Source organism: Chiloscyllium plagiosum, chromosome 8 (genome assembly GCF_004010195.1).
Source record: "Chiloscyllium plagiosum isolate BGI_BamShark_2017 chromosome 8, ASM401019v2, whole genome shotgun sequence".
In the NCBI taxonomy this organism is placed as follows: Eukaryota; Metazoa; Chordata; class Chondrichthyes; order Orectolobiformes; family Hemiscylliidae; genus Chiloscyllium; species Chiloscyllium plagiosum.
Window position 1 is genome coordinate 85,408,762 of NC_057717.1, and position 11,439 is coordinate 85,420,200.

An 11,439-nucleotide genomic window follows, 5' to 3' on the forward strand; every position below is an offset into this window, starting at 1 on the left:
GTCCCTTTTATGTCTTTCCCTTCTAACCCTAAAGCAATGCCCTGTAGTTCTCCCACCCCAGGGAAAAGACTTTTGTCTATCCTATCCATGCCCCTCATGATTTTTATAAACCGCTATAAGGTCTCTTTGATTGTGGGAATCAAACACAGGTCCCTAACATTGTGAGGCAGCAGTGCTAACCACTGAGCCATTATCCAACATGTCAATATATTTTTCCCCACGTTCTTTACCTTCCATGCCTTTCCCCATGGTAAGCACTGATGCAAAATACTCGTTTAGTATCTCCCCCACCTCCTGTGGTTCTTCATAGATGGCCTTTCTGAACTTTTAGGGGCCCTATTCTCTGCCTAGTTACCCTTTTTGTCCTTAATGTATTTGTAGAATCCCTTTGGATTCTCCTTAACCATTTTTGCCAAAGATATCTCTCGTGTCCCTTTTTTGCCCTCCTGACTTCCATCTCAAGTATACTCCAACTGCCTTTATACCCCTCTAGTGATTCATTCGACCTCTACTTCTATCCCTGATATATGCTTCCTTCTTATTCTTGACCAAAACCTCAATTTTTCTAGTCATCCAGCATTCCCTACGTCAGCAGCCTTACCCTTCACCCTAACAGGAACATACTTGTTCATAATTATTTCAGTTTAAATACAATTTCAGTCTTTTCTCCCCCCTGAAATTGGACCTAATGCTAGGCATAGGGCTAGATCTAACTGTGATCTGTTTGAGAGGTGAGACCATCCTTTAAATATTCTGCTGTTGCACTCCTTTCTCGTGAAGCTAAATTGAGACTTAATAAAGGCATGTTGAAAACCTACTAAATGGGACTTGACACTGACAATGCAAGATTGGTCCATAGTTCTGACAGAGGGAAGGGGTGTATGTAAATGTGACCTTGATCCTCAGATGAAATCTGAAATAACATATTATTTCATCAGTGTCGAATATGGGGTGTCACAGTGTCAAATTGCTAAACAGTGAGGACTTAGCAGTTTGGGATGAGGCACCAGTGTTGGGAAAGTAACTCATGAGTTACAATCAACTGTATATGTTGCACAAATGTAAAAATGGTAACTGCTTTTAACCTCCTAACTCCTCCCTTCTGTCTCTCATACCCAAGACATAACAAAAGAATGAGCAGTGATATAACTATCCATTTTAACACACAATGATGGTCCCAGTAGGACATCTGGCACTGTGCTATTAACTGAGAAGAGGTGGTAATCATTGCAGAGGCAAGGAGTTGTGCTCCAATGAGGCAACAGCGGGACCCCCGATGGAAATGGACCATACAATGTGTGATATGTGGATTCTGTAGGGGTAGAAGCAACTGGCAATATAATTTTGAGTGGCGTTATAACAGTTGGAAAAATGAACCTGTTCACAAATTCCATTTTTTTTTCCCCCCTATTTGGCAGCGATGGATGGTGTCCCATTTGTGTTGCATCCTAGATTTGAAAGCACCTCTGTGAATGTAAGTACAGTATAAGCCAACATAATTATCATTGTCTTAATGGAGCTTCAGTGACTCCCAATTCCAACTTTTTTTTTTAGGAGCTTTTCATGCAGTAGTACATATTGGTTTAATTTCTGCAGTCTTCATTGACCTACTGAGGAAATTACTGATTGTGAATACTTGAAGAACAGACCAAGAAAATTACTTCTGCTGTTGAGTGGCTCTGATTTGAATTGCTTTGCTGTGGAGGACTTAAGATGTGGAATTCCTTCCTTAACCCCTCTCCTCTTCACTTTCCTCCTTTTAGAACATTCCTCTTTTTAAAACCTACTATTTTGACACATTTTTTTGGTCACCTGATCCAGTATCTCCTTAAGTGGCTCTGTGTTTATATCAGAATGTTTCTGTGAAGCACCTTGGGCTATTTTATTACATTAAATGTGTTATATGTGACTGTTGAAGCTGGGTTGATTCTGCATTCACGAGCACAAAGATTTAATCTGACTTCATCAAAATGGAGAGGCCAAACTCCCAAAACATTACTGGCCGTTACACCATATTCAGTGGTGAAATGTTATAATATATTGTACTGTTTTTCAATGGTACAGACTGCTGTAATTCCTTCATGTCTTTCTGCAGGTACCCAGTGCTAATATTGCAAATTTCCAAATTAAGAGCCATGCTGAGATAGAGAATGAGGTAAGTCAGAAATGCTCATGATGCTTGTTATTTGAAAGTACTTCCTGCAAAGGTAAACAACCTGTCACCCTTTCTATTTTCACATGGTGTATTTATTTCCAGTTCACCTGACCCGTTTATTGAAAGTGGGAGAAAGTGAGGACTGCAGATGCTGGAGAACCAGAGTCAAGAAGTCTGGTGCTGGAAAAGCACAGCAGATCAGGCAGCTTCTGAGGAGCAGGAGAATTCCTGATGAAGGGCTTATGCCTGAAATGTCACCTCTCCTGCTCCTCAGATGCTGCCTGACATGTTGTGCTTTTCCAGCACCACACTTTTTGACCCACTTTTATTGAAAGTGCAATCCAATTTCAGTTGAGTGCCTTGCTGTTAAGAGGTTAGGTTCCTGGCAGGGACTTATTGCCATTCAGAATACTGAACTTTTTATTGCTAGTCATCAATAGTTTGGTGTATTTACACAGACATGTAATCATTGCACCAACCCCCAGCTGTCCAGGAAAAGCCAATACCAAGCCACTAACTTGTGATTGTTCTGGTTTCAGTACAACTACAGCTTTATGACAGAGAAGACAGCAGCTGCCAGACTCCCTCCAACAGCCTCTTAGAGCAAGGGCCACTGTGAATTGCGACAGAACATCAGGATGAAGGTTCCTCATGCAATAAGCTAACAGCAGATTCATACCTCTAACTCCATAAAGCCAAAAGCCATGAGACTGGACATAGGTCCCACCAAGATGCAATAAAACCCACTTCATAGAAACAGTCTCTCTTTCCAAGACCATCCCCACACAATCACCTTTTTGACTTTGTCTGCATCTCAGTTGCTGCTGATTGTTATTGCAATTACTGTAATCAAGTGGGACCCACTGCAGCACAGCACGAGCTGTTTACAAAATAGGTATCTATCAGTATATAGTAGAATAATGTGGAAGTTAAACTTTAGAATCAGTTCAGTTTGGTAATGACAGGGTCCTCCAGGAGATTGCATAGTAGTGTGCATTATTGCTATCTGAGCTGTCACTGTCATGAGCAGTTGGGTGGAGTAACAAGGCAGGATGTGAAAGAGTTTCATACAGCTGTATGAATATGGGAAAAGTAATGTACAACCCAAATGACTAACTGTCCATTCAACCTAATTAGCACAAAAACTGAAGTCCATTAGAATTAATTCTACACATAGCAGGCTTAGCTCACCTGCTGCTGCACACCCTCCATTCAGTTGCTCTCAACTTAATTACGAGCACCTGTCAACCCAGGGACTTTCCTTCAGCTGTGTTTGTTGGAAACTATTTTAAATAATTTCTTAGTGGTTGTTGACTTCCTTGGCTCTGTCATAGTCAGAAGATAGGATTGGGTAGTCTACATTATGTGCACATGATCATCTCAAAAAGGTGAGCTGATATCACTATGGATCTTCTAAACATCTCGATATTGGAAAGCTCTTAGGTCCAAATTCAAGTCTCATCTGCTCCAAAGGTAACACGTCTAAACTGGTACATTAAAAAATATCTTTACTGAGAATGAAAACTACCCATTTTCTATTTGTGATTTTAAAATATCCTGTAGTTTCCATAAACCAGTTGAACAATTATTAAACAGTTATGGAGAATAATCTTTGTTCTGACATTCTTTTCCTCTTCAATCATGTAAACCTGTTTGTATAGTTGGTTGATTGTTAATGACTAACTGAGTTACACGTGGAGATCTCATGGCATTCTTCCTGCATGTTCTGCATCATTGAATTCTGTATGAGCTGCACAGACCAGCTCTGTGCCCCATTAGGTATCTGATCTTAGTTAGGATACCTGCAGGTGGGGGCTGGACAACAATAATTGGGATTTTTTTGCCCCTTGTGGGAGAACCTACAACTTCAGTATTTGCAAAGCTGAGTTAGCAAAGGTGCTCTTGAGCACCTCCCAAGTGCTCTCACTCACTTTAAATTAATTATACTAAATCACACTTAATATGCATAACTTTAAAAACAAAAAGCTCTTTTGGGTAAAACCCACCATCGGGGTCTGGAATTTTAATCTGTTTGTGCCACTGATTTGAACTCACCTTTTTGGTATTTCCATATGACCTTTACTATAGCAGGAAAGGAGGAGTAATTGGACAGCTCTAAAATTTCAAGAATTGGCACAAGTATGATGGACCAAATGGCCTCCATCTCCACTGCAGTGGTTCTAACATAAAATCATATGACTTGTGAAATTTCAATAAGACTCAATAATTGTCAACTTGCATTGGACTAAGTGTGGAGAAAGTGAGGTCTGCAGATGCTGGAGATCAGAGCTGAAAATGTGTTGCTGGAGCAGCGCAGCAGGTCAGGCAGCATCCAGGGAACAGGAGAATCGACGTTTCGGGCATAAGCCCTTCTTCAGGAAACTAAGTGTGGGTAATTCTCCTCAGAACTTGGTCAAGACTGCACCCTTATTTACTACCACAAACCAATTAAATGGTCAATGATCTGTTTGTTGTAAGATGGTGCTGGTGGAGAATGGCTACGATACTTTTCTGTGCAGCAAGTGACTTCATGTCAAAGTTACTGTCTGAAGCACCTTGTGGTGTGACATGCTGCATTCAAGTATCATGGAAACTATTAATTCATGACAGTTCAGTATGCACAATCAAAGCACAGGTTATATCCAGAGACAAATCTAAGCGATGCTTCAGTGGACTGAATTCACCCTTGGGCTGCCATTCAAGCAGCAAGTTTGCAGCTCCTGTACAGTTTTTAATATACTGGTTTGGATTCATTTGTATATTCCATTGTAAACCATCATAAGGTGACATTCATATCCACAGTTTTCCCAGTCCAAATGTGGCAGCTGCTTGAGTACACAGGAGACAATGCCAACTGGCTGGTCTAATGTACCTTTAGAGGTATTTGACAGAAACCACACACTTCCAACATGCTTAATTCTTCCTCCAGCTTCCGTGCAATCATCCACAACCTTTATTTTCTTTACATTTCTAACCATGAACAGTTCAAAGTGCAAGATATGACTTAAAAACGATAATTCCCTGATTGAGAGGTGGAAAGAAATTGCAGGGTTTGTGGACTGGATTGACAAAGACAATGAAAGTGATGAGCACATAGTTCTTGGATGGTTTAGTACTTGATGGGTTCAATTAGTTTCTTTGATAGGATTTGAATTTGGAATCAGATTTCAACAGGCCATACAAGGCAGTGATGATTGGGTGAAAATACAGAGTCAAGGTTCAGATGGATTGAGATTACGGTGGGGCAAGAAGTTATAACCCTAGGGAGCTAAGATTTAGGTTAGGGTTTTGACAGGAATGCTAATACAATCTTGTGGTGGAAAGGATATGGTGTTAGAAACTCAGTTTTGGATCAAATAGGATGCCAAAGAGTTGTGAATAATCTGGTTCAATCTATATGGTTCACCAGAGGGCATTGGAATTGAAGAGAAGGGTGCAGAAATCAATGGCTTGATAATTTGCTTCTGATATTAGTTCACCACACCATCATCCTCTACTGCCGTTCCTCTATTGTCCAGCTGAGTGGTCCCATTCTTACTTATTCAGACATAGCCTGAAAATAAATCAGTCATCCTCATTGGCAAATGTTCAGCATAGGTGAGAGATGTGGTCAGTATGAACATCAGTGCAGAGACAGTGAATGAAACTCAATTTAAGTGATTCCAACGTGGATGTGAAGGAAAGATGGGAATCAATTGCAACATATGCAGGAACTTGAGAAAAACAGGAAGTTGGAGATGGAATATTAGTTTACAAGAACACAGGTCAGGGTGGGCTTTTTTTGGCAAGCAATAGAAGGGATTTGAAAGAGAGTTCCGTCCAGACGTGACAGAACAATTAACATCTGCTAGATAGGGAGGTTAGGTGACTGGCATGGGGCCAAGTGGGCAGAGGAAGCTCTCCTCACTTATGGAGTGAGACTCCTTGTCTTATGGACAAATGCATTCAGGAGGCACAAGAAGAAATGGGGAGAAACTATAGCTGGATCAGGGAACTCAGTGGAATTTTAGCAGACAAAAACACATCACCTTAATTTTAATGTCAAACAACATCCAATTATTCCTCACACTATCTGGAAGTGAGGCTGGAGTAGAGGAAAGGGATTAATGGAGTTAGTAGTACTCCCAGCCTGTAGGACCATATGTCAAACACTGCCAGTGCAGATACTCAATGAGGTATCAAGGAGTCTATCCACAAACATTTGGAATTTGGGACATGGGATGACAGTAGAACAATGCAGGAAAGTGATAGGAGACAGTCACAATTTGACCTCATACTGAGATAGAATCTGAGACTAATGTTGAAGGAAAGCAGCACTGACTGAAGTACCATACTTTGGTGGAAATATTAAACTAAAGCAAGATCTCCTCACTGACAATTATCCCTAAATCAACATAATTGAAACTAGGTCATTATCGCATTGTAGTTTGTGGGATCTAACAGTTCGCAATTTCTGCATTACAACTGTGACTGCATTTCTGATGTACGCCACCGGTGTACTTGAAGATGCTTTGAAGTGGCAGAAGGTGTTGGAAAAATGCAAATTCTTGACTCAAAAATAATTAAAATAGATTCAATCACACTGATTCCAGTGTGGGGAAGCTGATCTTTTAGCTCAAAATGACCAAAGTATATCAGTTGTGTTCACATGCAGCTGGTGAACACACATCTGAAGCACATGCTAAGAAGTGACAGCTGCACAGTGTGAAAGGATCTTGTGATGACTGTGATTCATTCCAGGAGCAGCCATAGACTCCAGATATCTGGCCAATTTGATCCTGAGAACTGAAAAAGCAATGTGTCTGGGCAGAACAGACGGCAGTGTGCACTTACATAGCATCTTTGCTGTAAGAGGCATGTTTTAAGCAGTATCTGATTTTTTGGGAGAGGAAATTCAGAAGCTGAAGGCACAACCACTAATGGTGGTGCAAAGGAGGCACGGGATGCAAACAAGACCAGAGTTTAATGTGAGGGCAAATATACCTCTTGCAGAGACTGACCGACAGATTAAAGTATGAAGAAAACCTACACCTTATTATTTAAATCAATTGAAGACATTTGCCTTGGTTATGTGTTAACAAAACAAAGCTGAGCGGCGTCAAATGAAGTTTTCATATTCCACAGTTTATAAGGAGATGGAGAGCTGAGGGGCTGAATTCACAAACACTCTCAAAACTGCACGTGGATTTATTTTTTCCCTCGTCCAAGTGTTTTTTTTGTAGGTAGGAAAATACCAGTCTTTTTTAATCTTTTATATATCAAAAACCATCTAAGAAAACAGTTGGCGAGTTACAAGTTCTGTCGGTGGGAACGGCCTGAGTCTCTCTCTCTCTTCCCCCCCCCCGAAACCTCTGGGTGATGTGCATGTGCCCAGCCTTGGATTGACTCGGTGTGGAGGAAGGACACGTCAGTCTGCCAGCTTGATCATCAGGAAGGCACATGAAGTCTGCTGCTCCCAAGCAATGCCTGAAGGGTCCGGTCCAGCATGAGTGCCACCAGGAAGTCAGCCACGAGGACCTCCGCAATCACTATTTTCAGCTGTTTTTGGAAGAAATCGGAATTAATCAGTTCTTAGTTTACTGCTTTGATTCTTTGAAGCTCTGACTAAAATGTTCTATGTTTTCCAAATGCTAATCCCTCCCAGAGTCCTTTCCAGTGAGTGCTTTCATAGGATTATCAGCCATGGCTTAGTGCCTGACAGTTATTTGACCTACATTTGGTTGACACTTGGTGATTTTCCAACATGTAGGGGCTCAGTGGTTGATGTTCATGCGGGTTGATTCACACCCTTCCTTACCCAATAGGATGTGAGACAAAAACCAAGGCCCGGGGGGTTCATACACATCAGTAAAATCTGAAATTTCACAATTGCTACAGTTCGTGCCTCAAGGCACGACCCAGGGAAGCAGCCTGCTGAGTCCAGATAAGGCTACAGGAGGAAAAACAAATTACATTGGAAGTTCAAGCTAAAAGCAAAAAGGGCTAGAAATGTATGGCAGGTTAGGAATCCAAGAATTGTGGCAGAGGGCCATCACTGGCACCCACAACGCCCACCCCCAATGGTGCTGCTATTTAATTGCTGCAAAAACTCACTTCTGTGACCATAGTTTCTACATTCCCCTTCAAGTACTAACACAATTGCTTTTTCAATTAAGTTACAGTCCCCACATTAACTGTTCATTATGGGGGAAACTTACCCTGTGCTGGTGACCCTCAGGGGAAACAAAATGTCTCTGTTACTTCTCCAGAACTAATTTTCAGTCTGAGACTCCTCCCAAATCACTTGCCTCCATCCAGTTTAGTTTAAACTACCTCTCCATACAGCGTGTGAAGTCATCCTCTTGGCTTCAACATCACAATCCAAGTCAAAAGCTAACCCCTCTTCAGCCATTTTCACTGCAATCATAGGGTCCTTCAGCCAAGTTCATCCTCAGCAATCAATGGCAAGTAAGTTTCCTCTCCACTGTCCACTCATTCAAGTTCAAATGAAGGTTCCCTCCCCATCCTACTGATACTAGACAAGAATCTGAAAGGTTCTGACTAAGTCTGAGGGATGTTTAAGAGTGTAGCTTGGTTTCTATGCATACCTCTGTAGGAATTTCCACGAGCCCAAACTGTTCGCTGAACTCCGGAGAGGAGCCAGTGAGCAGGCCCAGGATAGCGAGGCCTGAAATCACAATACTCCACAGCAAGGGCTTGTTCTCCCGTAGGCTCTCCATGAATGGATGACCCTGAAAACACACATTGGTTGAGCACAGTACAAGGTGACATTTCAAAGCAGATTCGCGCCCCCTCAGACGTATATTGGGTGAAAATTACTTTGAAGGTGAAATAAAACTAGTTTAAAAAGAGTGCTCTCACTGACACTGCAGCTAATTGGCAACGCAACATCCAGGTCAAACACAACAAACGCCAGTGAACATTCCACTACCAGTTGATCAGTTCCCTGCTGGGAAACTGTCTGTCCTCTTACCTTGTAATTAATGGCAAAAGTGGCCATCTGCATTGACATGGACATGATATACACTGTGCTATTCACCAGGCTGGGCTCAAACTCTTTGTACAGATCCACAAACTCTTCTGTGCTGGAAGAGGAATAAGGAAGGCAGTAAAACACAAAATACAGGGCTAATAGCCCCATACTATTCAGGACAGTTTGACATCAAATCCCAAGTCCCCACCTGCACCTCAGCCACTCAAATGCAATTTATTGGATACATGGATCTTGTTTCTGTAATCAATCTACCTATTGCTGTCCTGGCTCAAATGCAACAGTGAGCAATATACTCAGCAAAGATCATACTTTCTAGCTTCCTGTCCAGACATTGCTAACTCTCTTTGGGATATAGCATTATGGTCACCACCCCAAACCTATCTAATAGGGAAACAAACTTAGACAATGGGAGGCATTACAGACAAAATTATTTTCCAGTATTCATTGTGCAATTTTTGAACACAGAACACTGAATAGGACCCATTCATAAGGCTGGGATTGTTAAGACTGTGACCTTGTGCTGAGTTGTCTAGCCCACAACCCTCACCCCTCATTAGCCTGGCTCATGGCCTTTCCACATGGCCCACAATGTCAGACAACTGAGCATTGGCGTTAGCTCTGTCTTTGGCAATAGAGAGACAATCACTCTCACTAACATTAACCTGACTCACTTCACTGAGTGGGCAATCAAAATCAGGATTCTGACAGAGCCCTGGACAAACTGGGCAGTTGGCAATTCGCCACCACAAGGAGTGAATTTAACTCTTCAGTACATTCTCCACCCTCAGATGTCTGAATGAGTGTCCTCTCTCTCTCTGCATGGAGAAGTAGGAGATTAACTCAGGGACTCTAACATGGCAGGGAGTTACTAAGGGAAGCTCAACTTAGTTAATTTGAGGATGAAGGAGGTAAGCAGCACAGTGTTAAAGGGACAGAAGACATCCCATGGATTGGATTGTGCTGATTACTGGGACCTGACTGGACAAAACTTAGTCAGAGATTAGACTCTCAGTCAAATAAAGTTACAGATTTGCCACAAGTCTGAGCTGTCTCAATCTGCTTCAGCAATTACACTCCAGAACAAGCTTATTGACAGTGGGACATTTTGGGACCTCCTGAAGGGACATGGATGCAACCTTTTAATTTCTTCACTGCCACTCCACAGGTGGCACAGCAAGTGGAAATTCCCACAATTTCAAAAATAAGGAAGAAAAGAACAATAACACTTCTGCTGGGGTGTTGGATCTATCCCCAGGGGTAGAACCAGAAACAGAACAGAAATAGGCCATTCAGCCCATCGAGCCTGTCCTGCCATTCAATACAATCAGGGCTGATTGAACACTTTGATGCTTTTATGCATCCTGTCCCCGTAACCCTGTAAGCCGCTGATGATCAGAAACTTATCCATCTCTCTCAAACATTCTCAAAGACAGAGCTTCCACGGTTCCTGTGGCTGAGAATTCCAAAGATTTGCAACCTGCTTTGTAAAGAAAGGTCCTATCTTGGTGACATGCGCCTTATTTTTAAATTATATCCCTGGTTCTAGTTCCCGCAAGTGGAGAAGACATCTTACTTGCACCTACCCTGTCTACCACTAAGTATTTGTAGGTTTCAATGAGATCAAATCTAATTATTCATTGAAATTCTCAAGACTCCTGGCCCAATTTACCCAATCTCTGTTGATAGTCCTGCCATCCAATAATCTTTGGATCACTCCACCATGGCAATAATGTCTTTCCAAAGATAAGGAGACCAACATTGCACACAGTGCTCCAGGTGCGACCTATCCAAGCCCCTATACATCATCACTCCTGTACTCAAATCCTCCTGCAATAAAGGCTAACATTCCATTGGCCTTTCTAGAAACTTGCTGCACCAGCACGTTATCCTTCAATGACTTCAGGAGATGAGAATAAAAAGAATGAGGAAGGTCTCACCTGGAGGAAGAATATTCCTGTGCAGATCTATACAGGAAAACTAAACTGGCGAAATGGACAGTGAACTGCAGCAGGACGGTGAGAATAGTGTATAGGTTGAATATGTTTGGCAGTGGACGAACCTTTGACAGGGTCTTCAGTGGCTGCGGAGAGTCAACAGACCAGAGAGATAAGGAACTGAAAGACTGACAGGATAATAGGTGCATTTGCATTGTACTGCGTCCGGCACAGATCACTCATATTGTCCAGCCTCTGACGATGGCTGGGAGGCAAAGCACAATACGATATATGCTAGAAATTGGGAGGGCAGAGACGTGAAAGAGTGGATGTGCAGTGGGACAAAGTCAGAGTGG

The 11,439-nt window shown here is 42.2% G+C and overlaps 2 protein-coding genes across 2 annotated transcripts in view; one reads left to right on the forward strand and one right to left on the reverse strand.

Moving 5' to 3' along the window:
* Positions 1-3,764, forward strand: part of mvb12a (multivesicular body subunit 12A) — a 37,761-nt gene extending 33,997 nt beyond the window's left edge. The window contains exons 8-10 of the mRNA XM_043694663.1: positions 1,419-1,474; positions 2,096-2,155; positions 2,695-3,764. Of these exons, the coding sequence (XP_043550598.1) occupies positions 1,419-1,474; positions 2,096-2,155; positions 2,695-2,757 (179 nt within the window). The 3' untranslated portion in view covers positions 2,758-3,764. The remainder of the gene's footprint in view (positions 1-1,418; positions 1,475-2,095; positions 2,156-2,694) is intronic.
* Positions 3,765-5,085: 1,321 nt separating this feature from the next.
* The window catches only part of atp13a1 (ATPase 13A1), a 92,028-nt gene continuing 85,674 nt past the window's right edge, over positions 5,086-11,439 (reverse strand). Inside the window, exons 23-26 of the mRNA XM_043694664.1 lie at positions 11,087-11,229; positions 9,129-9,240; positions 8,743-8,886; positions 5,086-7,693 (exon numbers count right to left, since the gene is read on the reverse strand). Coding sequence (XP_043550599.1) covers positions 7,583-7,693; positions 8,743-8,886; positions 9,129-9,240; positions 11,087-11,229 — 510 coding nt within the window. The 3' untranslated portion in view covers positions 5,086-7,582. The remainder of the gene's footprint in view (positions 7,694-8,742; positions 8,887-9,128; positions 9,241-11,086; positions 11,230-11,439) is intronic.